A 25,892-nucleotide genomic window follows, 5' to 3' on the forward strand; every position below is an offset into this window, starting at 1 on the left:
GTGATATCAGTTCTATTTCTTTTTTCAATTTTCAACATCTTGTATTAAAATCAGTTCTCATTATCTTGATTGTGCTTGCATCGAATCCAGTCTCCATATGCAAATCAATAAAATGTGGATGACTGACTTGTCAACAAACATGGTGCATACTAGCAAATTCTTTCTTCCATTGCAGATGAGATGCTGAGATCTGATGTTTTTCCGCTCACACTATGATCTGCTTTTATCTTGCATAACCGTTTGTTTTTCTTGCAGATGAACTGTCTGCATACAGTTTATTTTTAACAACCATAGTTAAGACAGTGTTTAAATAGTGCTTGCTGGTTAACACAGCTTAAGAGGTGTGAGCCTGTTCCACACTACAAGTTACTGGAAAGAAAAGGAAAAAGAAACTAGAAACATTGTTTGTTAAATTTTGACCCCGTGGCCAAATATTTTATAAAGATAAGCAGTTACAAATACCTTGAGCATTAAAAGCACTACTTTAACGAGACCTAAAAAGTAAAAGCCATATTTTTTTTCAGTATGCTAATTTATTTTCATTGTGATGTGGCCTCATTATTTTTATAAGATAAGATAAGATATATATGAAATATATATCTGAAATGAAATATTTTTATATGAAATATTGTTATTATTTATGCATTTATTTTTGCTTGACCTAGTCTTTATATAGTTAGTTTATATATATCTTAACATAAATTTCATTTCTCTTTAAGCCAGTTTGAACATCAAAGGTTAGTTCTGGAGTTTGTCCATCACCACATTTGCTTATGTGATCTCTTTCACTCCCTCTTTCTGTCTTTCCACTTTTCTGAATAAGGCTTATTTATTTGTTTATTTGTTTTGGTTATTTCTTCATAGCAGTTGTGATATACATGTTAATTTTTCATTAGCAATAACTTGCAGGTTCCACCTTTCTCAGCCCCCTGTTGCAGCAGTAGAGACTTAACTGCTGGTGGCACCAGATTATAATGTGCACCTAGTACATTATGTCCATACCAGTTTAATAGAAAGAAAAGTTCCTGTATTTTTGGGAGTATTAGAAATAAAACTTTTGGGGTTTCTATATAATTTGTTATATTGTGGTACCTTAATATCCTGAATAGGGTTAAAAAAGTAATGCACATGTCCTTAGGGTCAAAATATATTTTCATATGTGTACTTCACATGACCTTTAACATGTTAATGGAAGGTCAGCACAATACGTTTTCTTTTTAATGCACTGTACTGCTGTGTCATGATAGAGCAGGTTTGACAGTCTGTGATGTTCACTTTTGTCAGTGTAAATCTCAAAATTTGTGATTTTTAATTCTTGAATTCATTTCTCCTTTTTCCAAACAGCTCTTTACTCCATCATACTAATCTGTGTCTTCCTATGGATCCCCTTTGTTTACTTCTACTATGAAGAAAGGGATGACAACAATGTGAACAAATGCTCAGTAAGTGACTTTCTTTTGCTACACACATCTCTGTAAACTGCTGAGATGTGGTGCATATCCTAAAATGATTTCATTTGAATATTGTAGCCAGTTCAAGGCGACTTGCACCACTTCATCTTTTATTTGTATTTAATTGAAAATCACACAAACCTTCCCAAAGCACCCATGTTAAAGTGGATTTTTATCAACAAAATAGGTTGTTTCTTAAGTAGTTTTTCCTTTAATATTATTTCTAATAATTGGATCATTTATGATTCTCTGCTAATAACTTTTACATTGCTATGCTCCTTGTGACTAAAATTTACAAGCTTTAAAATCATTTGCAAGTAATTGCAGATACAGTGTTGATTGTTTGACTACTTGTGGTGCTGTAGAGGAATGTTTTCTAATCTGTCACAAGACTCACACAGCATGATCACAGAAGGAACAAGGTGCACATATTTGCTGAATGTAAAAGGTTGTAATGGTTGTTGAGAGTTAGACTATGTACTTTGTACATTAAAAAGACTTAAAAAATAAAGACATCAAATGTTCTGTTAGGTAGCAAATACAATCAACATGCTTTTAAGGCACTGGCAATGCAGGGGCAAACTTAAGTGAGCTCTCTGTAACCTGGGTTTAAACCATCCATGTCCAATCAAGCACCATCGCTTGCTTTTTTTATTGAACTCAAGTTTATATGTAACTTAAGCTTAACACACTGTGTGCAAACTTGCATGGACTACAACAGTAAGACATTGTACTACTTTATGTACTGTATGCCACAGAAAACAAGTGTTATTTATTACGTTTTGCTTTGCGCCATTTATGTAATTTACTGATGGCTAAAATCAACATTGGCTGGTCAAGTAATTTAGGAGGCTAGCCAACTCGCATTTCCAAATGTATCCATAAGTTACAGACACAAGTTAGGTGGTAATTGTAGCTAAATTGAGTTGCTAACTTCATTTTTGTTAACAGGCAATAACTAACACTAGCCAGAAAAAAGACAGGTTAGATTTGATAAAAAAAAAAAATCAATTACTCCATGATAGTTACTCCAAATATCTGACTGGTGTTAACTGTAGTTTTCCTCCGAAAGAAAGGACCGGTCATGATTTCTTTTTCTTTTTTTTCTTTTTTTTTTGGAGATAAAACAGGCTTTCTTCTGCTTAATGTTTGCTACCATTAGCTCACCTGCTCTCAGTTTTAGGTAACATTTCAGTCTGCAAGGCATTGCCACTTAAAAAGTCATAACACATGAAGAAAAGTTACCCAACAGATGTTTCACGGATTTTATCCAACACGTGTTTCATTGTGGTAATGAAAATAGTCACCCCAATTTACCGAACCACTGCATTAATTCAGAGAGACTTTAGAAGATGCTTTAGTGAGGGATTTTAACATTTAGTCATTTCACGAGCACCAAACAGCAGCTATCTCATAGTGCAGTTTCTCCCATGCATGTGTCAGTTTTGAGCTGACAGAGGCACTTTCTCTCACAGATTGGAAGGTCCTTTGTATTGTTACTTTAAAAGCCTTGAATAGCACCAGGAGTGACAGTTTATCTCTGCCAGGTAAAACAGGACTTACACTGGCTCTGTATAGTTCTCACTCTCTATAGTCCTTAACTGAATGGAATATGACCCCTTCCCTCACTCACAATGAATAATAATAGTTCACTTCATGGCTATGATTGACCAGTTAAATTTATTTTTTTCATTACAGCAAGTGAAAAATGCTCTGAAGTACACAATTGGATTCGTCATTGTCTGCGTGGCGCTTCTTTTAATTGGGTGAGTTGGAGACATGGTTGGCTTCTTCTGCTTTAGTACACGGCAGGTACTCGGGTGTGGATACATCATTGTGTTGAGTTAATGAGAAGACGATCCCTTCAAACAGCTACAGGGCCATTTGTCTGGCCATGATAAGCCATTCAGGAGACAAAGCTATGTACCTTTCTCTAAATAAGTGTTTTGTTTTTGTGTATGAGTGCTAACTAGATTCTTTGAATACAGAGTGCATTTAAATAGATCTTTGTTAGAAATTCAGCATTTAGACATTTTCAGCCATGCTCTGTTTATGTGCAGATTTAAAACTGGTTGTGTTTAGGAACACCAACACAACATAATAGATTTCCTTTGCAACCGTGACAGCAACACACCTGAAGTTCAACCTACACAATTAAATGCGCTCTCTCAACCATTAAATGGTGAACTGAGAAAAGGCTTACCTGGCTGGGAGAAAAAAAGGACACATGACTATACTTTGTTACAGCTGAAAGTTTGGATGTCAGGATGTTTTTATAGACAGAAGCAATTTCCCTCTCCTTTGCCCAATAAACTGGAACTATTGGTGCTTTGTTCTAGCAATTGTTGCTTAGGTGCTTTGATTTTCAGCAACATGATAGCTTTAATCTCAGACTGCTTTTCTGATACCAACAGACATAATGGCCCTGTTTGGGCAGTGTTCACTCAGTAGGTCTTTGCTTCATGTTACAGGCTTTTGTTGTCTTTAAACCTGGCAAGGTGACTGACTCCTTAAATAGCCTCTGATTGTTCGCTGCAGGATTTCTACTTATTTATCTATGTTTCTTAAAATCTGACTGCCAATGATGTAATACTTTCAGTTTTTTTAAACTTATTTTTTGTAGTAATGTAAATAATATTAAGGGTTTTTTTTTCTCTCTCTCTTTTTTTTTTTTTTTAAATTTGAAATCGGAGGAACTGAAGTCAAGCTTTGTCAGAGTTATAGAGAAGCTAGATTTTTATAACTAAGACACTATGTCAAACTTATTTTTTGGAACTACATAGAAAATGTGCTCTAAAAATTTCAAAACACGTTTTAAGTGGCAACGAGAGACTGTTACAGTGGTGATCAAAGATGATGGCTTCTGAATTCTGCAACAACTAAAGCAAGGTTACTTCTCCAAAAAGAGTGAACCACAACACACAAAAGTTTGGAAATTAATGTCGATAAATAAAGCAAGACCAACTCTGCCAAACATTTCTCATCTGATGGATATAAGAATGAAGTTTTAAAAACCTTTATGTAGACACAGTTATGAAGAGTTGAGTAAGCTAACGAGAGCTTTTTATTTTCTTTTTCTAAAAACAAAAGTGAGACGTATGATGGCCAAAGGAATTCACATTAAAAAGATAAAGTGCAAGTATGAATCCTAGAGGAAATACATATAACATCAGAAAATATCTTTGGATCTGGATACTTTAGACTTAGTTTGGGATTTTTTGCTTAGATTGGTCTTGATTTTGCTAAAATAATTTTAAAGTGGAAACAATAGTCCAACTCAAGCCTAAGGTGGATGTTACTGTGGTAACAATTGGTGACATTTGCTTAAACTCTTTCTGCCTTGGTTGCCTGCGGGGGGGGTAACCATTGTTTCTTTTTTCTGAATTGAGTAGTTTCTGTTCTATTTCAGGTTTTTATTTGCTGTGTTGTCCCTTTACCTAAAAAAGATACAAGTGATCTCTGCCAATCACCCGGTTGGGAAACGTAGGTCTCTTTATTACTCAAAATGTACATTAAAAAAAGACTATCAGAGAGAGCAGAGTGGCGCCTGGTAATCTATGTGTGGCAGCTGTTTTTCTCAAAATGACAAAATTGAGAAGCTTTTATGAAAAATTGTAAATAGCTTCATTTTGAATAATCAGGTGTTAATCATTTGAGCTATATGCTGACTTGTAAGAATTCTTTTGTAGTAACAGTAGTTTCAGTGATTATTATCCATTGCCATAATAAATTCCTTCTCAGCTATGTTATCCAAGTCAGTTTCATAGTCACATGTGTAAACATAGACCATAATTACTGGCTCGCGCCAATGTATGTCTGTATCTGGCTGAGTAGCTGCGTGGGTCATAATTTAAGGACACTTAGAAACTGCTGACCTGACTGAACCTGTAGCTCAGCAGTTTACTGTGAAAGTAAGGAGAATACAGTTTAACAGTTGTGGTTTATGCCGAGGTAAGCAAATAGATGTTTTTCCAGAAACTATTAATGCGTAAGTTTAATCATTTTTATGTGTTGTTTTTCTACTGTTTTTAATTAAATACAAGGTTTACTTTATTTTTAAATGATTTGATTAATATCTCAACTTTTTGGAAACTTCATTTTTTGGAAACCTTATTATTATTCATGTACTTTCCTTCATTGAAAAGAGCAGTTTAATGTGCTGTTAATATGAATTTCTGTGAATCTTTGTCTCTGTGATGAGGACAAAGATAGCCTAGAAAGAACCACCATAATTTTATCTGTCTTAAAAGTTATTATTTTTTATTCTTACAGAGCGTTTGTTCCACTCGCCGCCCCACCCGGTCAGAATTCTACTCAGTGGGAGAAAGTACAATACCTTTTTGAGGAACTTGGGAGTAGTCGTAAGTACCCATTCTTTAGAAAAACGCCTACACTTATGTCCAATTTATGTCTTGTTTTATAGCAGTTGTTCCCATGACTTATCGTATTTTTTCTCTTTATCACTTGAAAGTGAAGCTACTTCATTCAATCCACCTCATCTTGTAGGATTTCCTTATTTCTACTGTCATCCTATTATCAAGTTATTATAATGTCAGTTTTACATATAGCCTGATCACTGATCACAGTACTGTCCAGTACAGCTTTTCTGTCTATGTAACACAGGATTCTGGACTACCATTATAACCATGACTAAACACTTCAATACAATGCATAACCCTCTCCACTTTGGAGAGGGAGGATATGAGCAGGTAGTCATGTCTTGGATGGCTAGAAAATTATGTGGTGGTTTTGAAAGTCTCAAATTAGTTTTTAAACTAACAGACTAGAAATGTGGTTAATTTAAAGTGCACCATTGAAAGTTAAGTGGAACTAGAACATGTCAAAGATGAGATGTCAAAAACGGACTGAAATTGTTAATATGCACTCTCCACATTTAGCTCACTGGAACCATCAGAAAAAAAACCCCTCACCAATGTAATGTAAAATTGTAACAACTTGTACCACAACCCCTCTAGAACTGCCAGGCTCTGTCAAGCAACAACAGCAATAGTGGTACAGAATCCACTAATGAACAAGAACAAACACAACGATATCTAAATACTTTATTTATTGTAGGAGAACAAAATTATGGAAAAGTTGTGGAGCCGGTTGAACCGACCATTGCCTACATTTTAAAAGTTAATTCACAGTTGCCCACAAAAGATAAGAAGCACATTTTAATAAATGAATTGTTGTAAAAGTAGAACAGTGACTGTTTATCATCTCATTAACATCACATCCCTGCTGCTCTGCACAGTCAGCAAACCGTCCGGGACTCTGTTCTGCTCCACCCTGGCTCAATATCCCATCTGCAACTTATTTAGCACTACAAGGATTATTCTTCTTTTATCTAACTATAGTGACCTATATAGTTATTGGTTAATAAATGTGTTGCTTGGCAGCCAGACTGGTTGAGTGTACAGCATTTGCGTTAATGTCTTTTAGGTAAAAATGATGTCCTCAGTGGCTATAGCTATAAATGGTTGTCATTTTTCTTTTTATTCCACACAACTGAAAATTCACCATAAGATGAATAAACCCATTTTAGGAAAAAGTCAAGAAATATGAGTTAAGTTACAAAACGACCCCCTTAGCTCTCCTAGTGTAAATATATATTTTAGCTTTCATTTGTGATTTACAGACAGGCTGTCTAGTAATCACTCTTAAATCAGTCTTTGTATTTGTCATAGAAAGTGCCAAAATCGACAGCAGAAGTCAAGCTTTGAAAACAGATTGCAATACTGCCCTAAATACTCAATAACGTTATGTAGCAAGCTTTTCTAGTCACTCTCTACCTGAACAGTCATATAAAATGTGATGATAAATGATTTTATAAAGAAAATAGCTTGTGTTGATGCCTAACAACACTGTAAAAACTCCCTATTTGGGCATTTTCACTTGTTGAATGGAACAAAGGCTGAGAATATGCTCATGCTAAACACTGGCAAATGTGGACTCCTAATAGTTCTTTTGGCCTCTTGCCATCTGGGGATCAAGGAGGAAGTTGAACCATCTGCCTCTCTGCATAATAGTGGACCCCTACATGCTCTCTATAACCTTCCTCCTTTGGCACAGGGGGAAATTGCTCTGCTGCTGAGGAAATGTGAGGATGATCCCTTTTGTAATTCCCCATCTCTTCTCTTTCCAGATGGGAGGTTAATTGTGTAAAGAAAAGGCACTTTTACCACATAACCCTCCTGACTGCTTTGCAACAACTGTGCATTAAAGTCACTACCTCTTCAATAGTTCCAGCATTACATTTGTTACAGTGCTCAAGTGATGCCTTAATGTTCTCCAGATCACTAGCTCTCGTGTTGGTATTCAAGACCATACAGTACCGTTGTGTATTTTTGGCCATGTCTCAAGAGGGAGAGTGCAGTGGGCAGTAGTCCAGTTTTAACTACTATGAGTACTCGAACAATATTCCTAACACTTAACTTATCTTGACTTTTTCCTTTCTTCAGCATTAAGAAAAGAAATTATAAACTTAAGTGCTGCCCCTGGAAGTAGATGCTGTAAAGCATCACTTGAAGATCCTTAATTTCACTCAAATCTTTTGGGTTAAGCATTTGTTCATCCATGACAAAAATGTGATGCACTTGTGGTTAACTCTTTTAAAAACTCTTTAAAGGTGTGCTGATGCTGATTTTTTTTCTCCTTTGAATAGATGACTAGTTGCTGGTTGCTTTTAATTACTCAGTCGCTCAACAGAAGTAGGGTGCTAGGGCTAAAGGAGTTCCTTAATAAACACCTTTCTTTATAAGTCTTATGCATGACCATAGGCCTGTAGGGCTATATATATGTGGGGTTGAGATAAGAGCTGCCTCATTCCGTTTCTCTTGGAGTCGAAGCTGTCCAGACGTGGAAGCACCAATGATAAAAGACAACATTCCCTATGTTTAAGCCCCAGAAAATCTGCTCAAGAAACCAAGAATACTGGAAGCAAACATGTATCCTTTGCTTTGTGTGGAGTTCATGAACAGAATGTTCTCTATGCAGAACATGATGCTATTGTCTGTTTTACCAAGCTCACCACTAAACAAAGGCAGCAAATTCGGGATGAAACACTCGGGAGTAGAAAACACATATTCACATGTTAATGTTAAGCCCAGCTGTCAGACTTCAAAGTTTTCCTTTTGCATACAATACAATAGGGAGCAGGTATATAATTTATCTCTATTTTCCACTTCTTTGTCCTGCTGCTTGTTAGATGCCTATAAAGGAAAGCGATAAATGATATAAACAGCACAACATATATGCCCTGAATACAGACTTAAAATTCCCATTCAAATTCCACTGTCAAGGAGAAAGGCAAGCAGAGCCACCTATGACCGTGTTGACAGGTGGGCTGGGCATTATGAGGCTGCTGCTGAGAAAATGCGGGATATCTACAGAGGGACAAATGTGTAGCTTTTTACTTGGAGCACTATGACAGGTGGGATCCTGACAGGGGAGTGTGGCAATCAGTCTCTTCATCAATCCCTGTCTTCTAACTCTAACTCTGACAGCTGGTGTGATACCTACTGTTGCCCTTGCCTTATGGGTGGTCCTCTTTCTGGCTCAATCAAAGGTGACACACATCAGCTCAACCACACATCAGAATTGAGAGACGCAGCTGTTAAAACATTGGCTATGATCAATGTATTAAATGGCAGTGATGACAAAAATGTTGAATAGGTGTATCTCTGGAAAAAGAAATTCTGTTAATTAAAATAACATACAAAATCCCAAGATTACCTGAATACTAACAAGCATTATCCCCATTCAATGATATAACATTTATTGTTGAGTCTGTGGGCATGGGGTACTTACAAAAAAAGAATGAGTAGTACAAGCTGCAGATACTAATATGATTTTTAAGCTTTAGCCCTTCAAGCTCAAATCTTGCAGTTCTGTGAAAAGTTATTCTCTTTTTTTTCCTCCTTCTTTTTTTGCATATTTGTCCCACTTGTATTATTTTTTTTTATTATCAAACAGATTTTAATGTTTGACCAAGATAACTAAAATAAATGTAAAAAAAAAAGTGATTTTATTTATTAAGGGGAAAAAAAAAGCTGTCCAAACCTGCCTGCCCCTTTCTGACAAATATTTTCTTTTCATAAACTAGAAACTGGTTTTGCCACCCAGCAATAACTGCAATCAAGCATTTGCAATAAGTACCAATTAGTTTTTCACATCACTGTGGAGGAATTTTGGCCCACATTTCTTTACAGAATTATGTTAATTCAAGAGTGTTTTCAACCATGACGGCCTGTTTAAGGTCATGCCAGTGTGTAGCAATCTGATTTCACTTCAGTCTTTGACTAGGCCACTCAAAAACCTTTTTTTTTTTGTTGTTGTTGTTGTATTCAGAGGTGGATTTGCAGGTGTGTTTTGAATCATTGTGTTGATGTATAATCCAAGTGCTTTTGGCACAAACTGATGGCCTGACATTCTCTTTCGGGATTCTCTTGTAGAGAGCCCAATTCATGGTTACGCTCGATGTAACGGGATGCAAACCTTTCTAAAGGTTTAGCTTTCGTCTCATCAGTGCACAGAATATTCTCCCAAAAGTCTTGGGAGATATTTTTAACATGTGTGAGATGACGTTTTCGCTTGGGAACTCTTCCATGGATGTCTTTTTTGTCTTAGTCTCTTTCTTATCTTTGAATCACAAACTCTGACCTTAACTGAAGTAAGTTAAACCTTTAGTTCCTAAGGTGTTGTTCTGGTTTCTTTTGTGACCTCCTGGATGAGTCATTGATGCGTTCTTGAAGTAATTTTGTTAGGCCGACCATTCCTGGGAAAATTCACTGAGTTTTCTCAATTTGTGAATAATAGCTCTTTCTGTGATTCACTGGTGTCCCAAAGCCTTCAAGAAGGTTCCCAGACTGCTATATATCACTGACTTTGTTTTTCATGTGTTACTGAGTTTCTTTACATCTTTGCAAGATGTGTTGCTTTTCTTTAACTTTCTTTTATAGTTCTTTTGGCCCACTTCACTTAATCAGACAGGTTCTGTTTCAGGTCTAGCAGTAAACAGTCCTGTGTGTTGCTAGTGAAAGTGAGCTCAGCTTTCCACAAATTTAGTTAAAAACAGGGGCGATTACTTTGCTTTTTTTCCTTTAATAAAATCATCATTTAAACAAAAAACAAGAAATAAGTAAGGGGGAAACATACTTCTTCACAGTACTGTATTTGTTTGTCATTAATTTGCTGTACTTACTACTATCTTTCCACTGTTTGTAATGTATACTTTTAAGTAAAACCATACATTACCTAGAAAAATCTATTTAGAGTTGCACTTTCTATGAAAGGTAAATGGACTTTATTTTCACAGTGGAGAGCCTCGAATCTAGTCCCAATATTAGTTTTCACTGTCTTCCAATCACTGTGGATACTTTAAAGACCTCCCTGTAGACAACTGGAGCAAATGATAACAGCTTGTGGTGTTTAATACATTCAATGCAATAGAATTTGAACAATTTTAACATTTCAACTAATAGCAGGACTCAACGAACAGCTGCCTGAAAAACATTACTAAAAAAAATAAAAAGAGCAGAAATTGTGATCTTGAGTTTGTACATGTTGTGAGTCCATCGATGTGTCCTTCAGAGGTCAATGGCACATCTCTAATTCCTTACCGGATTTTCCTTCTACAGATGGTCTTCCTGCCCTGTCTTTCTCCATCAGCTCCTTGACCTTGATTGGCATGTTGGCAGTGATCACTTACACGGTGAGTTGACAAGTGGTCAGTGTTATTTCATGTGTTCATTGGAGCAACATTCAGTTCATCTGCTTGGTAATTAAGCAGTTATACAATGGGATGACTTCCAAAGCTTACCAGCTCTGCAGCTTAATAGAGTTTGTGGTTTTTAAGACACAACAGAGTGACTTATAAAATGATTTGACGTAGGAAATGGGACTAAATTGTTATCTTTGTTTTGTCAAACATACCAAGTTTGGTTTACGCAGTGGTTATAATTTATTTTTCTTTTTAGCTTTTAAAGTCTTTCAAGTGCACTGCAGGTTTTGTGTACAAATGGTTTCTCATAGTATTGGTTGACTTGGTGATGGAGTTGCCTTTTACTATTAGTAATGTCTTGTGATCTTAAAGATAAAGCATTTAGTTGCTGAAATTGTTTAGGCTGCTGTCTTTTATCTAATAACCCGAGACTTTTGATGTATGGATCCTCCTCCCAGCCTTATCAGCCACTTATCTCTCTCTCTCGCTCTCTGTATATTTGGTTATATATTGATTGTGTTTTTTGCTGGGTCAGAAAAAAAGAACTTATGAAACATTGTCTATTTTTCATAGCTTTCATTGTTTAACTAATCTGTGAATAATACCTGGAGGTTGTGGCTGACATGAGTTAGTGTCTGTTGGGGAAAAAATACAAGAGCGCTATTAGGATCAGCCCAGACATTGAGAATAACACTGACAACCAACTTCAATCTATCGAGTTTCTGTTGAGCTCAAAGAATCCTATCTGACAGATGAACAACAATTGAATGTGGAACTCTTAATGAATAATACACAACCAAGTCAAATAAGTTGTCGAGGCAGTTGCCCTTTAACACAAAAAAAATCTGTCTCATCTGGGAATTTATCCACTGTTCTCTCACCTTTGTGTAACCGTTCTCCAAAGGGTGGATAATTACAGAGTACATTTTGAGGATGGAACTGTGCTCAGATATGTTCTGGCCCATGCTGCTATGGACCAAATGCCCCGAGGAAATCAAAACACCCGGCGTGTCTTTGTTTTTGATGTTCCTTGTTTTGATAAAGTCAATCAAAGAACTCAGGCTTTTAGGCGACAGCAACAGCAGTCTGTACCTCTTTTATTGTCACAGCCTCAAAGCAGAAACTCTTTTTTTGTGTGTCTGACTTTGAATAATGTCCTTTTATCTGCTGTATCTCCTCTCTTCTCTAACTACAAGTGTGAAAACTGTTGTAGGTGGCAACCTACCGATATTTGCAAAGAACTGTCTAATTTATCATCTTATGCTACTAAGCCCGATTAACTTAATGGAAGCCAAGTGACAGGTTCCATAAGCAGTGGAAATGTTGTCCATGACTCCTTTTGCTAATTTATCACTACCCTTTGTGCAGAACTCGCCATGTACTCTTAATGCACACAGCTCTGTGATGTAAACACTATACAGCTCTGCAACCTGGTGCACTTAAATTTCGTTCACATTGACGTAAGGCTGCACGGCTTTCTTTCTGTGTGCATAGTTCACTTATTAGAAGCAACTTAAACAAAACTCAAGCAATGTTATTTACCTTTCTATAGACAGAAACAGTTAATGGCTGCTAATGACTATTTTATTGTTGGGGTGTTCTGATAATGTATGGTCCTGTCAGTACTGTAAATCAAATAGAGCTCAGCTTTAGAGAGATTATACACTGAGTTTAAATTCAGTAAATTTATTTATTTTTCTAATATATTTTGCAAACATAGTGTTTTGCACTTGATAGCAACTTTAACTATTTTAATCTGTTTTAGAGGGCAATAAATAAGAAAATATTTAATGAAAATAATTTAAGTACACAAAAAAGAACTTTTTCTTATCCCTAATTACTCTGTAATCTCCCACTCTGCTTCACTCAACCCAATGATATTACAAGGGATCAGCAAAATCTCAAAGCTCATGCATCATGTGAGATCCTTTGGCATCGTTTACTTCCTTTAAAAGCTTAGCTAGCATATTGACTTATGACTGTCATGGCTCTGTCTGCTGTTGAGATGCCATTCTCTTGCTCTTAAAGTGAAAGCCATAAAAATGCTGATACTGAATTAAATTTGGTTAATGTCTGGTAGTGTAATCCCAGACCCTGAAATTGACCTGGGCATAAGGTTCTTCCAGAGAATTGGAGTGATATCTGTTTTTCTAGAATTCTGTAACACCTCGAGGCTTTTTAAAATTTGAATTAAATTTTTATATTTTGTATTTCATTTTGAAGTTCAAAGTTTGTGACATTGGATTTTGAATAAAACAAGACGTGTTTTAGTGTGATAAGCACTTACAAACTGAAATTCTAAACAAGGAGAAGTACATGACATGAACAGAAGGACAGTATGTCCCTGAATGAAATTACTATTTTATAAACTTCATGTAATAAGTATATCTATTTAGTAGGATGAAATCACAGACGGTATTACCAGCAGACTGTATATAATGCACACATGTAGTTACAGAGGTTTTGGATTCCTCAGTTTAAAACATCACTGAATCTGAATTTATTTTTTGGCAAAAGAAAGGTTAGGTTCAATATAATCTTTTTTTAAAATAGCACAAGTTCAAAAAAGTCACAAAGTGCTTTTATAAAAATTAATAAATTAATAAACGCCGCAAATTTGTACAGTAAAATTACACAGTTGGCATGAATGGCTCCATGAACACTAATTTAGTCTGAAAAAAAAAAGTAAACAAATGAAATATTCACATGGGTTTTACATGTCTGGTTTGAAAAGGCCTTAAGAGTGAGCACTTGGCAACTGTAGGAAGGAAGAACTCCCTTTTAACAGGAAAAGACCTCTTGCAGAAGCAGTTTAGGGCTGAGGATGAGACAGTGTAGTGAACCACTGCCTAACATTACAATAATCTAGTTGCTCTCTTCCCTGTTCACTTTAGGGTTCAAGTCTGTTTTTAATCCTGTATTAGTTCTCAGTGCAGAACAATTTGTAGTCTACAAAGACATGGTAACCATAATGTTCTGTCATGTTTGTGAAGATTATTTTGTTCTAACACCCTTTGCTAATTGAATCAAATGACAGAGAACCCTGAATATGTTAGTTTAAATGAGTGGAAATGTCTTTTCACCCACTTCTATCCAGAGAATTTTATGCTTTATTTCTTAACTGATAGCATTGAGAACTTGTGGGGGGCCTCAGATCCATCCAGTGGAAACACAAACAAAGAGGCTTGTGTAGGAGACCTGTGCCCAACTACTTCTCCCTCTTCCCACTCAGCAGTCATGTGACTGAATGATTTCAGCTAGTGACTTCACCCTCAGCCAACACACACTTATTGAGTTGCATACACATTCCCAGCTCCCCTGCTGAGCTATTTCTGGTTATTATTGACCACGGTGAGTTTTAAAATAACTTTAATGAGCATGCATTACGATGAGTGAGCTAAAAATGTACACTCCAGCAGAGGGAAACCTGTTTTGTCTTTCTTTTAGTTTCTTTTCTATTTCTCTCATATAGTTGCACATTTCAGGGGCGGGAAATGTTTCTCTTGGGATCTGGGACAGGTTTTCCTTTTATGAGTGTGTTTGATATTCGGGACATGCTCTGGCCTTAAGAGCTCCATGATTCATTGCAAGAGGCGACATTCGCCCGTGGCAGAGATCCTCAGCAGAGACTAATAATAGTGTAGCCTGACTTAGTATCCCATGCGGCTCTCTTAATGCTACCTAACACTCAAAAACTAGTAAAAGTTGTTTTAGAAAAATATAGACTGTGACTTTTCCCCACATGAAAAATGGAAGGAGGGCAGCATCTTTTGCACAGAATGGCCCTTTGTTTTACTATGAACCTGTAAAATGGCACACTTCCAAGTTGATAAAAGTGAGACAGCATTGTGAAAGCATTGGCCTGTTGCTTTTACTTTTCTTTGTATTGATTGGTCTGTTTCCTGGTATTAAAGATGTCCCTCGTTTTTGATTAAAGTCCAGATGTCCCTTCAGGTGATTTAAGACCCCTGAAAGATGAAATCACCCCACAGATTTTCTCTTATTGTCTATCTTTGTGGGAAACTGTGCAGTGTTTATATATTGTATCTAACTTTTACAAAGAAATATAATTAAATGACATCTGTTGATTTAAATTCAGGTGAAAATTGACTGCATCTTGATTTTCCTACCTAAATGCGTCTATTGAAAATTATAATTAGAACAAGTTCTTCATATCCTAGAGAGAGGGTAGTGCTGTCACATGGGGGCACTGTTAAGCTGTAAATGCATCAGAGTGATATAAGGCAGTGATATCCTCACAAAATGGTTGCAGCAAATTCTCCAATAAACCTCAGCACAATTATAGGTTCCACCATTTTAATCTTTTTTCCTGAACCAAAAATGACATGGCCTGGGAGGCCAGGAACTATATGATTTGCTCTGTGTGTGTTTGCTTACCCTCATTTGACTGTTGTCATGTCCCACATTGTGATGGGTTTGCCGTCAGGCAGGAGCCTGTGTGGGTGGATGCACGTGCCATATGTGCTCACTCTGACAATGATGTCTGATTATAATGGTAGTTTTGCACTGTCTTCCAGGCATATGGTATGTCTGTTATGCCTTTGAATCTGATAAAAGGCACCCGCAGTGTTAAGTATGAACGCCTGGAGAACACTGAGGACATTGATGATGTTGAGCATCAGATTGAAAAGCTAAAATCCAAGGTGAGTCCCATCAGAAGACACAAAGAGTTATTTAAGCTTAAAAGATTTACTTTAGTAATCATGAAAACAAATGCTGTTTTTATTTGTTTTTCTCATATGTGCCCCTTTGTCTTTGAATTCTGTTATGTGTGGGTAACATTGCTTTAGTCAACCACCTTCCCAGCTGGAGGCCACATATACTGAAAGTGTAGACATCTATTAGTTGCTCATTGCAACATGAAGTATAAACAATAGTCCAGATCATTCCTTATTTGTCCCTTGCATAAATGCACTTGTTAAAAACCAGGTATTGGCAGCATTAAAGGTTATTTTCACAGTAGCAAGAAGGTTAATGCAAAACACGCACAGTTTGCTTTAATATTGTGAGAGCAGTAGTTTAAATATGATACAGTGATATACATTTACAAGTATGTATATGCTTTGAGAATGTTTAGAAAACAGCATTTATATAATACTCCCACTATTTTTAGTCTACATACTCATTCACTTGACTGTAAATATTTATTAAAATCATATTTTTGCAGATAAAATGATATCTACATTTTTCAATGTTCTCATTAAAACTTCCAGCAGTGTAGTGTAGTTTCAAAAGTCCGCATAATATCGATCATTGATGCATTTGGGATATCTTTTGGTCGTCTTGTCAGTGCCAAGATGGACGTCCTCTGTCCTCGAGGGATAGAAACAACCTGCAGGAGCTGGAGGGCAAACTACAGGTCCTCCGGCGCAGGGGGAGACACCTGGAAATTGCAGAGAGGAACTGCTGCACTAAAGTGGGCAGTGCTCTCAGACCTTTCAAGGTGAGTGTCCATTATGGAATTGGCTCTCATTCACAAAAGTAAATTATGTTCTCCAAAGTATTCTGTACAAAGGGAAATTATGCTGATGAGTGTGTATTGAATGCAAGCATACAGACAGGGTTATTTAACATAGATAGTGCTGTATTTATTCAGTGCTTCTTTTAATTGATATTTGAGATTAAGAATAGGTGAAACTGCAAAAACCCGCTCTAGCTTGTGTAATACATTTAAAACATCATTTTTGTGTTTGTATTTTTATAGCCACCTTCAACTACTTCTTCCTAAACAATTTCTTTGTGCTCAATTTCCAATCTGAACTGCTCTAGATTTACTTTGAGTTCTACTTTACACAACCGCATAGTTACATGATTCCCACAGGAAATCTATTCACCTAATTTACTCTGAAGTCTCTCAGGGAGTCTCATATTTCTCAGGCAGGATCTCATGGTACCCAAGGGATAGACCAAAGCAACCAAGAAACTTGTCTTTTTATTGTTTTTCATATTTTTTTTTCTTCTTTTTTTGGCTACTAGTGGACATGTTGGTCCCAACATTACTGGCCCAGTACAAAACATCCAGACACAATGTACTGATGAGCATAATGTAGAGACTCAAAGTGCCTCAAAGTTCTGATCAATTACATACATTTCATTTGAGCAGTTTTTCATGGTATTGAATAGAAGTGCTTTATAATAATTTTTTGAAGTTAAATAAAAAGCACATTGGCTTTTTATGCAGTCACTTGGGGGCAAAAATAAATAAATCACAAATTCAGCCAGAATCCCGCGTGGCTAGGTTTTCTTACCAATCCTTAATAATATATCCTTGTTCCAAACCACTCATTTATTGTGTGTGCTTTTTTTTTATCAACAATTGGCAGAAACAGCTATTGAAAATGGCATAAATACACTTCACTGGACTTTGAGACAACGCAGTGGCTCTCACAATGAAAATGGCTTTTCTTAACAGACTTATGACTGTTATTATTCTTGTTAAACATAATGGTGGAGGGTCTGAATAAAAGGTATAATATAAAGTTACAATACTGCAAATCCTCAAGCAGCAGAAGTATTTACTCCTAATAGTTTTATTGAACTGCAGCTGAAATACAGTAACAAGAATGTTTATAACATTACTGAAAAAGATCAAAAGACTTTGATAACAGATTTTCGTTGTCGTATATTTCCTTCTCGATTATTCCCACGTTATAGAAAAAAAAATTTCTTCTTTTAACTGATATAAAAGACTTATGTGGCTGGCTGCAGTGCTATTGTAATAACTCACTGAAAGAATATCCACTTACTTCTGTTCATATTTCAACCTATGCAGCCAGCACGTGCACACAAATGTACTTTGTGCCTATATGAATGGCTTACATGCTTAATGTGCTCTTATTACTCGGCATTACCACATGACTTATCAGTGGTAATGCCCAGTTACAGTCCTGCAGACCCCTCACTTTTAATGCCTTTTCCATGTGTTAAGGATAAAATAAATTCAAGCATCATTCCCTTCTTTCACATTTTACTTTTCCTACTGCTGTTCATTTTTCAGTACTTAACTGCACTGCAGGCTCAAACAAATATTTTAAACCAGTGTCTGTAACAGTTTGTCTTTAACCAGGGGGGTTGCTGCTAATGATAGTCCCCAGACTCAAATTTAAACAGTAATGAGTTGGGAGATTTATTTACTGTATACTGAGAGACTGGTGTAGAGTGATAAGCCAAATGATTGCGATTTCAGCCTCACTGTTCCTCAGACACATGCTGTCCTTTTAATACCAACACCGACAGTGAGCGAAAATGACTCACTAAGCATGTTAAACACTGACAGTTAAAATCAGTGCGTGAGGACATGGAGCTCACAATAGTTACTCTCTTTTGATCGCGCAAGAAATGTAACAAGCTATTTTTTTTTTTTTTTAGGTAAGCAACTTGCACCATAATAGGGTGAAAAATTGTGCCACCTATTTATAGAGGTTTTATTAAAAAAGTGTATATATATGGCAGGTGCCTTATTTAATGTTTTAATAACTTTACTATCATTTAATACATGTAAACTCATTTTTTAGATATTTCCTTGGTTAGAGTAGCAGTTTCATAAAAAGATTACTGTACTTTTTTAAAATTAAACTAAATTATGTTTTTCTTCTCCGTCTTGCCTGCTTCTCTCCTAAGTCTGTCATCAGTATCTTAATTAATATTTTGCTGCAAGGGGTTTATCTCAGATAATTTGGTATAATTTGGTCTAACTATTGATATGAAGATCAGCATTAGATTCACTTTTTTTCCCCTCCCACTACGTTCATCTGATCAGCCAGCTTTTTCCTCCCTGATTGCAGCCTCCTAACTCTGCTTCAGCTGTGCCATTGCTTCCCCCTGTCACCCTGAGCGACAGTGCCAAACTGTGGCTGGCTATGCCATATGGTCTCTGTTTGACAAAAGACATGGTAGAAAGGTTATATTTGCTGACTAAGTAGCTGTCTTTAAAAATACACATTTTATTTAAATGCAGCTTTTAATGCAGTTCACAAACAAGGGCACACTGTGATTACACGTCCCTCCTATAGCAGTCATTTCTAAAAATGTATCCTGGTATTTTGTTGTAGTTATTTATTTTTGTTTCTCTGTTTTGATTGATTGATTTGCAGATATTACTAGGCATATTCTTTATCCTGGTTGCGTTGCTGTTCACCATTGCCCTCTTCATTTCAAAGTAAGTTATGATTTGTCCTGTAACACAAAATACAGTTTGCAGTGTGTGCCTTGTAAGACCAAAATGTACCAAAATAAACAGTGCAATTGCTTCATTTAACCTTATATATTAAAGTTTAATACTGGAGATTGATACCCTTATTTCTTCTTTTTCTTTCTCTCTGTTTTTTTCCTCCTCAGTCTGGATAAAGCCCTCCACTCGGCTGGCATCAGCTCTGGGTTCATAATCTTTGGCACCAACCTAACCAATCCTCTGAATGAACTTCTTTTAGCTTTGCAACCTGTGAGTATCCTCTCATCTCTCACGTTGGAATAGTGATTATACTCAATTAAGATATGCTTAAATCCATATTTTTTTGTTTCTGTCATCATTAACCTCAATGAAGCATCATTTAAAAGCTTTATCACTGGTCTCTCCTAAATGAACTTGAGATGTTGTTTAAAACTTGGGGAGTATGTGCTTCAGTGTGCTGAAATTTAAACACATTAAACTGATTTTTGGGTCAGTGCTAATTTGTAATGAAATTAGGTTACACAATACACATCGTCAGTGATAGGTCATTGAGTTTCCAGGTTTTTCAGCATCATACACCTTCACTCAGGAAACCCAGCAAGGGTTGTTCAGACCCTGGCTTGTTTCCCAGCAGCATTGGCGAAAGGATCACTCCTCCTCATTGAAAGCCATCTGGAGGCCCTCTCTGCAGCTTCCAGAGTGGACATGATGGCTTTCTTTTTTGCAGCACCGGTGACTGAAAAAGCTGCACCTTAATCAGCTCACACTGCACCATACAGCCTCTCCTCCTGCACTGATCTACCAGTTCCTGGTACTTGGACCATTTATGCTTATTTGCCTCTTCATTTAGCTGTAAAAGAAGCAGCTGCTTTGACGAGGCTAAAGACAGGACCACACACAAAAGCTTGGCAAAACATGACTGCTAAATTGGTTTAAATACCTAAACTTGCCAGTCTGAACACTTCATGTTGCAAAGCATAACAGTTGTTGATGTTCAGATTTTTTCCTGGTGTGTGAATGTGCTGCAGACTAACCAGGATAGATATGGTTAGCATTTATTGAAGCTGACCAGATATTGTGGGATTACCCATTTTTACTGGTTGCTCCTTGAAAGATTACCATCCTAAGTGTTTGGCTCTGGATGCAATAATTATTGTTGTGCATTTAAGATTTATACGGTAGCTGACTTGTTTTTGATGTCACAGGTTTTTCCACTGGATTATATCCTGATCACAGTCATCACAGTGTACTTCGTACTCACATCCATGGCCGGCATTCGTAACATGGGCATTTGGTTCTTCTGGATAAGGGTAAGAAAATGCCTTATTTATGTATTTAAATTTTTGCAAATGCCCAGTTAACTACATGATAATGTGTTCTTTTTTTCTTTTCTTTTTTTTTTTTACAGCTGTACAAAATAAGACCTAAGAAAACTCGCCCCCAGGCTCTCCTCTTCCTCTGTATGATTCTTCTTTTGATCGTTCTGCACACCAGCTACATGATCTATAGTCTAGCCCCACAATATGTCATGTATGGCAGCCAGAAATACCTTGTACAGGTAAGGAAAAATTCATGTCCATTCCTGTGTGTTTCTTTGTTTTCACTCTCCCTGATGAGAGCTTCTAACGATGGCAGTGTCAGTTAGTCAGTGTGTTCAAACCTCTTTGGTTCAGTTTGGTGTAGGCAGCAGCATGGTCTCTACAGGCTGGCAGCGGGGCTTTTAGACTCTTGTTCGTTTTCAGTTCCGTCTTTCTATATGTGGCTTTGCTGTTTGACAGTCTACTCTCCATGTGATCTAATGTAGCTCTGCTCTTTCTCGCTGTGTGGGTGTACGCAGGTGGTTTAGATGCACCCTTGCGTCTACACTTTATCAGAAAAAAAATCTTTTAAACAACATAATTTAAATGAACCGGTGTGTTGTTTTACTGAAACATCCTCTTGTTCTTTTCTTTTAAATTTTGATATCACATTATATGGTAAATGGCCTGCATTTGTATAGCGCTTTTCTAGTCCTTAAGGACCCCAAAGCGCTTTACATATCCAGTCATCCACCCATTCACACACTGGCGATAGCAAGCTACATTGTAGCCACAGCTGCCCTGGGGCACACTGACAGAGGCGAGGCTGCCGGACACAGGCGCCACCGGGCCCTCTGACCACCACCAGTAGGCAAACATGGGGTTAGTAACTTGCCCAAGGATATTTGGCATGCAGCCGGGAGGCAGCCTGGGATTGAACCACCGACCTTCTGATTAGTGGCTGACCTGCTCTGCCACCTGAGCTACAGCCACCCCATATATCAAAGATGCATACAGTTTAGAGTAAATATTGAATAGGACTGGTTGAATTCTTCTGTGATCAATATCATTTGTTTCTGTTAGGTTCCTCGTTTAGATATGATTAAATTGCTTAAAAAGTGGACAGAGCTTAGCAAATGCATGCGCTGAGGCTGAGAAGTATCAAGTTAAGAAGCAGTAAAGGGTTAGTTGCCTCTAGACTTTTCCTCATCTGGGCTGTTAGACCAGGAGGAGGAACTGGAGCAAAATTAATTAACACTTGCTGCTTTCTTTTTTTTTCCTTTTGGTTTTTAAATCAAAACACTACATTTCTAATATTACCTTCCTTGCGCACCACATGGTCACGTGCAGTTTTATATAATGGGTGGAGTTAGATAATCACCCCAAATCGCATTTGATTGGATGGATTTTTGCAAATGTCCCCAAGTGCAGGATTAGGGACCAAAAAATATTTTATTTTTGTGTCTAAAATTGACATAAATTAAACATAGAATATAAAAATTTAATTTTTGTTTTGAGAATTAAGGGTAGGAATTATTTTATTCCTTACTAGTTAGATATTTAGTCGATTTCTTCAATTAATTACAGAGCTGTGTTGGTTATTAAATGCATTGTCACCATACTGTCATTGTTAACAGAGGTTCATATGTCTGATATAGCTATATATTGTGTATACCTGCAGGAAAATTAGATTAATATTATTACAACTTTTACAGTCCTTTGGACCCAAATCATCTTGTTTTTACTTTGCATAATGTAAATCAGCCGATAATACAGTATATGAATAAAGTATGTTGATGATCTGTACTAATTCAGTGTTATAAATTCTTAAAGACGATAGTTCAAACAGTTCCATGTTCATAAAATGCCAAAATATTTGTGTACTGCAGTGTTTAATGTTTCTGTAGTAAACACGTACATCACTCTTGTTTTGTTTTTTGGTTTCAGATGCCATCACCAGGTCCTACATCTGGGAATACAACTATTAACACCTCCAGGATATGTGATGCAGATGCACCTGAGGGTAAGTTCGTCATTTCTACCACACTATAGTAGCGCTGGCTCCAATCGTGAGATGCTTAAAGAACCTACAAGACAACATGAAACATTTATTGCTCATAACGTGGAATTCATGCTAGAGGAACAGAAGGACGGTGTGTGTGACCAAGTTATATAATGTAGAACACTGTTCAGTAATCTTTATCACTATTCATTATGTATTAGAATTAATAATACCAAGAACAAATGTTTACTAATGCAGTAGGTAGTGTCTTACTGTCAACATGCAAATGTTTAATTCACTAAAGGAGGCATGAATACACCAACGTGTGCATGCACATAAGTATAAGCTCTACTATGTTTATTTATTCATGTGATAAATGCTCATGTCAGGCTGCTGTTGGTGGTGAAGGGGATACTTTGTATGATGTGTAAAACCAAAGATACATCTGTAGAAATGTGTGAATGTTGTGTAATAAGTTTGTTTATGATACAGATGACAATCTATCTAGCTAGTTGGCTATTCTACATATATGCAGATCCACAGTGACATCTGTCTTGAATGGGGTAACATAGCATTGAAGGCTTCAAGTAAACAGACAGAAAAGGAATTATTTTCATTTCGACGCAGGTTTAAAGAAAAACAAACAAGATCATAAATTTACTTCATTTTTCAACATACCTGACACATGTGCCTTTTATCATTCCTCATCTACTCTAACCTTAATAGTCTTAATACTATTTTTGTTCTCCAAAACAAAAATAGTGTTGTTTTACAGTATGCCCTAAACTGTAGTAGCATGACAGGAAAAATGGCTTTCAGACTCACTGTTATGGTCTTTTAGACCCTACCCCAGAATTGTATAGCTAAATCCTCAAAGTCCATTTTTTCTGGGGGAAAAGTAAATTGTTACAGTTAAACCTGCTTTTCTCTGCACACACAACAAAGTCTGTGCCAGTACCTGAAACCTCACACAGGAGCACACAGACCTTTGTAAACCCTTTCTAAATATGAGTTTTCGCTCATATACAGTTTTTTTTTCTATAATGTTCTACAATCGATCTACAATACAATTTTATAGTAGTCTTAAGTAAATGTAAAACCGTGTCTGTAATCACTCCGATTCAACATGATATGAGCTAACGTCAGCTTATCACTTATCTGGCTGTTTCTAGAAGGCTGTTTTCTGAATTTTTCAGATGCATGCAGCACCAAACAGTAGCAAGATCTTTTCCAAAGTGAGGGAAATTCTTTTAACAATCAAGTATCATTAATCTAACAGCAAATTAGTGATATTATTATCATAAGCTTTTATATAATTTATTAAATGGTACTTGATGTGTTTGGAGTTATTTTTGGGAGTAATTATTTATGGAGCTATATAAATGATATTTAGAGCATGTGTGTGGCTCAAATGCACTGAACTAGAGGAAATGGCATTTGTTAAAGGCTGTGGTTTCACAATTGTCATTGTGTGAGAAGTTATCTCTCAATTACAAAATATTTATTATTCTAACCTTATTAGGCAGATCATTGCCATGTTAAGATCATTGCTTATAAAAATGGAAAGCCTTGTAGAGAAATAACTAGTAGGATCACACACAATACTTTTATGTGGAATATAAAGACAGATGATTTCATATTTGAAATTAAGTTATGTTACAATGTTTTCCTTCGTATCAAAGGTAAACATTCAAACACCTATTTAATTACCATAGTTTGAAATATAAATATATATATAATTACATATAACAAACAATGCTTATATTGATTGCTTATATTTAATGTTTAAACAGGTTATATCCAATAAATCCATTGAAACCATTTGTTTACACCTGCTGACATACAGTAATTAGGTATCTGTAAATCTCCCAGTAATACTTATGCTTATCAAAGAATATTGTTCAAAATAAGTGGCGATAGCTTTTTTTATTGTATGTATTTCAGATAATAATGTTTGTTCTTCTTCCCCACCTCTAACAGTTATGATTCTAATTATGATCATGATTCTGCAGCATATTCTCCTGTTGTTTACTTCATTACTAAAAGATAAGTTATGTATATCTTTATAGCTGCAAATCAGATGGTACCACAAGACACTCAATTTGTGGAATATTGTGACCATTTGTTCAACAATATTCTATTATGCTGGGAAACTGCACACATTAATTTAGCTGCTGATTTCCTTTAGCTCTTGCTAAAACCTATTTTGGTTTTTTATTACAGCCAATATTAATATACTAACAAACAAGCATAAAGTCATATTGCTGCATCTGAGGGCTTTTCCCTAAGAACACATTCATCTGTTCATTTTATTTAATGTTTATATACACCTACATGTAGCATTTAAGTGTCTGAGATTCATGTAGGTGCCAGAATAAAATGACTATTACATCCATGCCCAAAGTGTACAACAGAAAATTTAATAAAATATTCTTTTAGAAAACCTGCTCTTATGACAAATCAAATACAGACATATTGCATTTGATTTGTCATATAGGATAATATAGATTTATATCAGATTATGCATTATCATGTAGAACAGTAAAGCTGTCGAGTTATCCTTACAGCTTGCTTTTAAATAAATACAAACAATATGTCATATAATTTTGTTTTTTTATTCAATTTTGCCGACATTTGTGATGTTCAGTAAACCCAAAAATAAAATGACACTTATTGACAGAATGTCAGAAAAATCAGATCAATCAATCAATTCATCTTTAGCATTATTATGTCAACATATCACTGTTTCTTTTAATACATCATAAGTATTTTGGTAGAGAAGCCAGTATTATTAATATATTCAAGCACCATCATCATGAATACATGTTTGGTATTCTTTCATGCCAGACTGCTTGGAATTTAGCAGAAATGTAATTATGACAAAACATCCTGCCTCATCATTTGATTCTGTTACAGTTCTTAAGAAGTTTTGTCACAACTGGCAACTAAAGTATGACATTTGTTGTCGGTGTTCCTGAGTTGTTGCTTTTCACAAAAAATGGTTCAAATGTGCGGTTTTTACACTTTTTGTAAAGCAGCAGTTCAGGTAGTTCTTACAAGAGTGGCCTAAACATCAATTGGTTTCTTACATATGAGGTGCTCCAGTGTGACGTGCGGTCATTATAAATGACCCATAGAGCTCCTGATTAGTTGTGAGAATTATCTCATAATTTTTTTGGAGCTCTTCAGCACTGTTATACTAAAGGTGTCGTTATTGCTGGAGTTA

The 25,892-nt window shown here is 36.2% G+C and overlaps 1 protein-coding gene across 1 annotated transcript in view; it reads left to right on the plus strand.

Annotated features, from left to right (window-relative positions):
• Positions 1-25,892, plus strand: part of lmbrd1 (LMBR1 domain containing 1) — a 47,487-nt gene that overhangs the window by 12,785 nt on the left and 8,810 nt on the right. The window contains exons 4-14 of the mRNA XM_080868944.1: positions 1,345-1,442; positions 3,150-3,217; positions 5,724-5,812; positions 11,093-11,166; positions 15,714-15,839; positions 16,487-16,639; positions 19,290-19,354; positions 19,534-19,636; positions 20,572-20,676; positions 20,775-20,924; positions 22,612-22,687. Of these exons, the coding sequence (XP_080725070.1) occupies positions 1,345-1,442; positions 3,150-3,217; positions 5,724-5,812; positions 11,093-11,166; positions 15,714-15,839; positions 16,487-16,639; positions 19,290-19,354; positions 19,534-19,636; positions 20,572-20,676; positions 20,775-20,924; positions 22,612-22,687 (1,107 nt within the window). The remainder of the gene's footprint in view (positions 1-1,344; positions 1,443-3,149; positions 3,218-5,723; positions 5,813-11,092; positions 11,167-15,713; positions 15,840-16,486; positions 16,640-19,289; positions 19,355-19,533; positions 19,637-20,571; positions 20,677-20,774; positions 20,925-22,611; positions 22,688-25,892) is intronic.

This window comes from Rhamphochromis sp. 'chilingali' (assembly GCF_963969265.1).
Source record: "Rhamphochromis sp. 'chilingali' genome assembly, chromosome: 20".
Lineage (NCBI taxonomy): Eukaryota > Metazoa > Chordata > Actinopteri > Cichliformes > Cichlidae > Rhamphochromis > Rhamphochromis sp. 'chilingali'.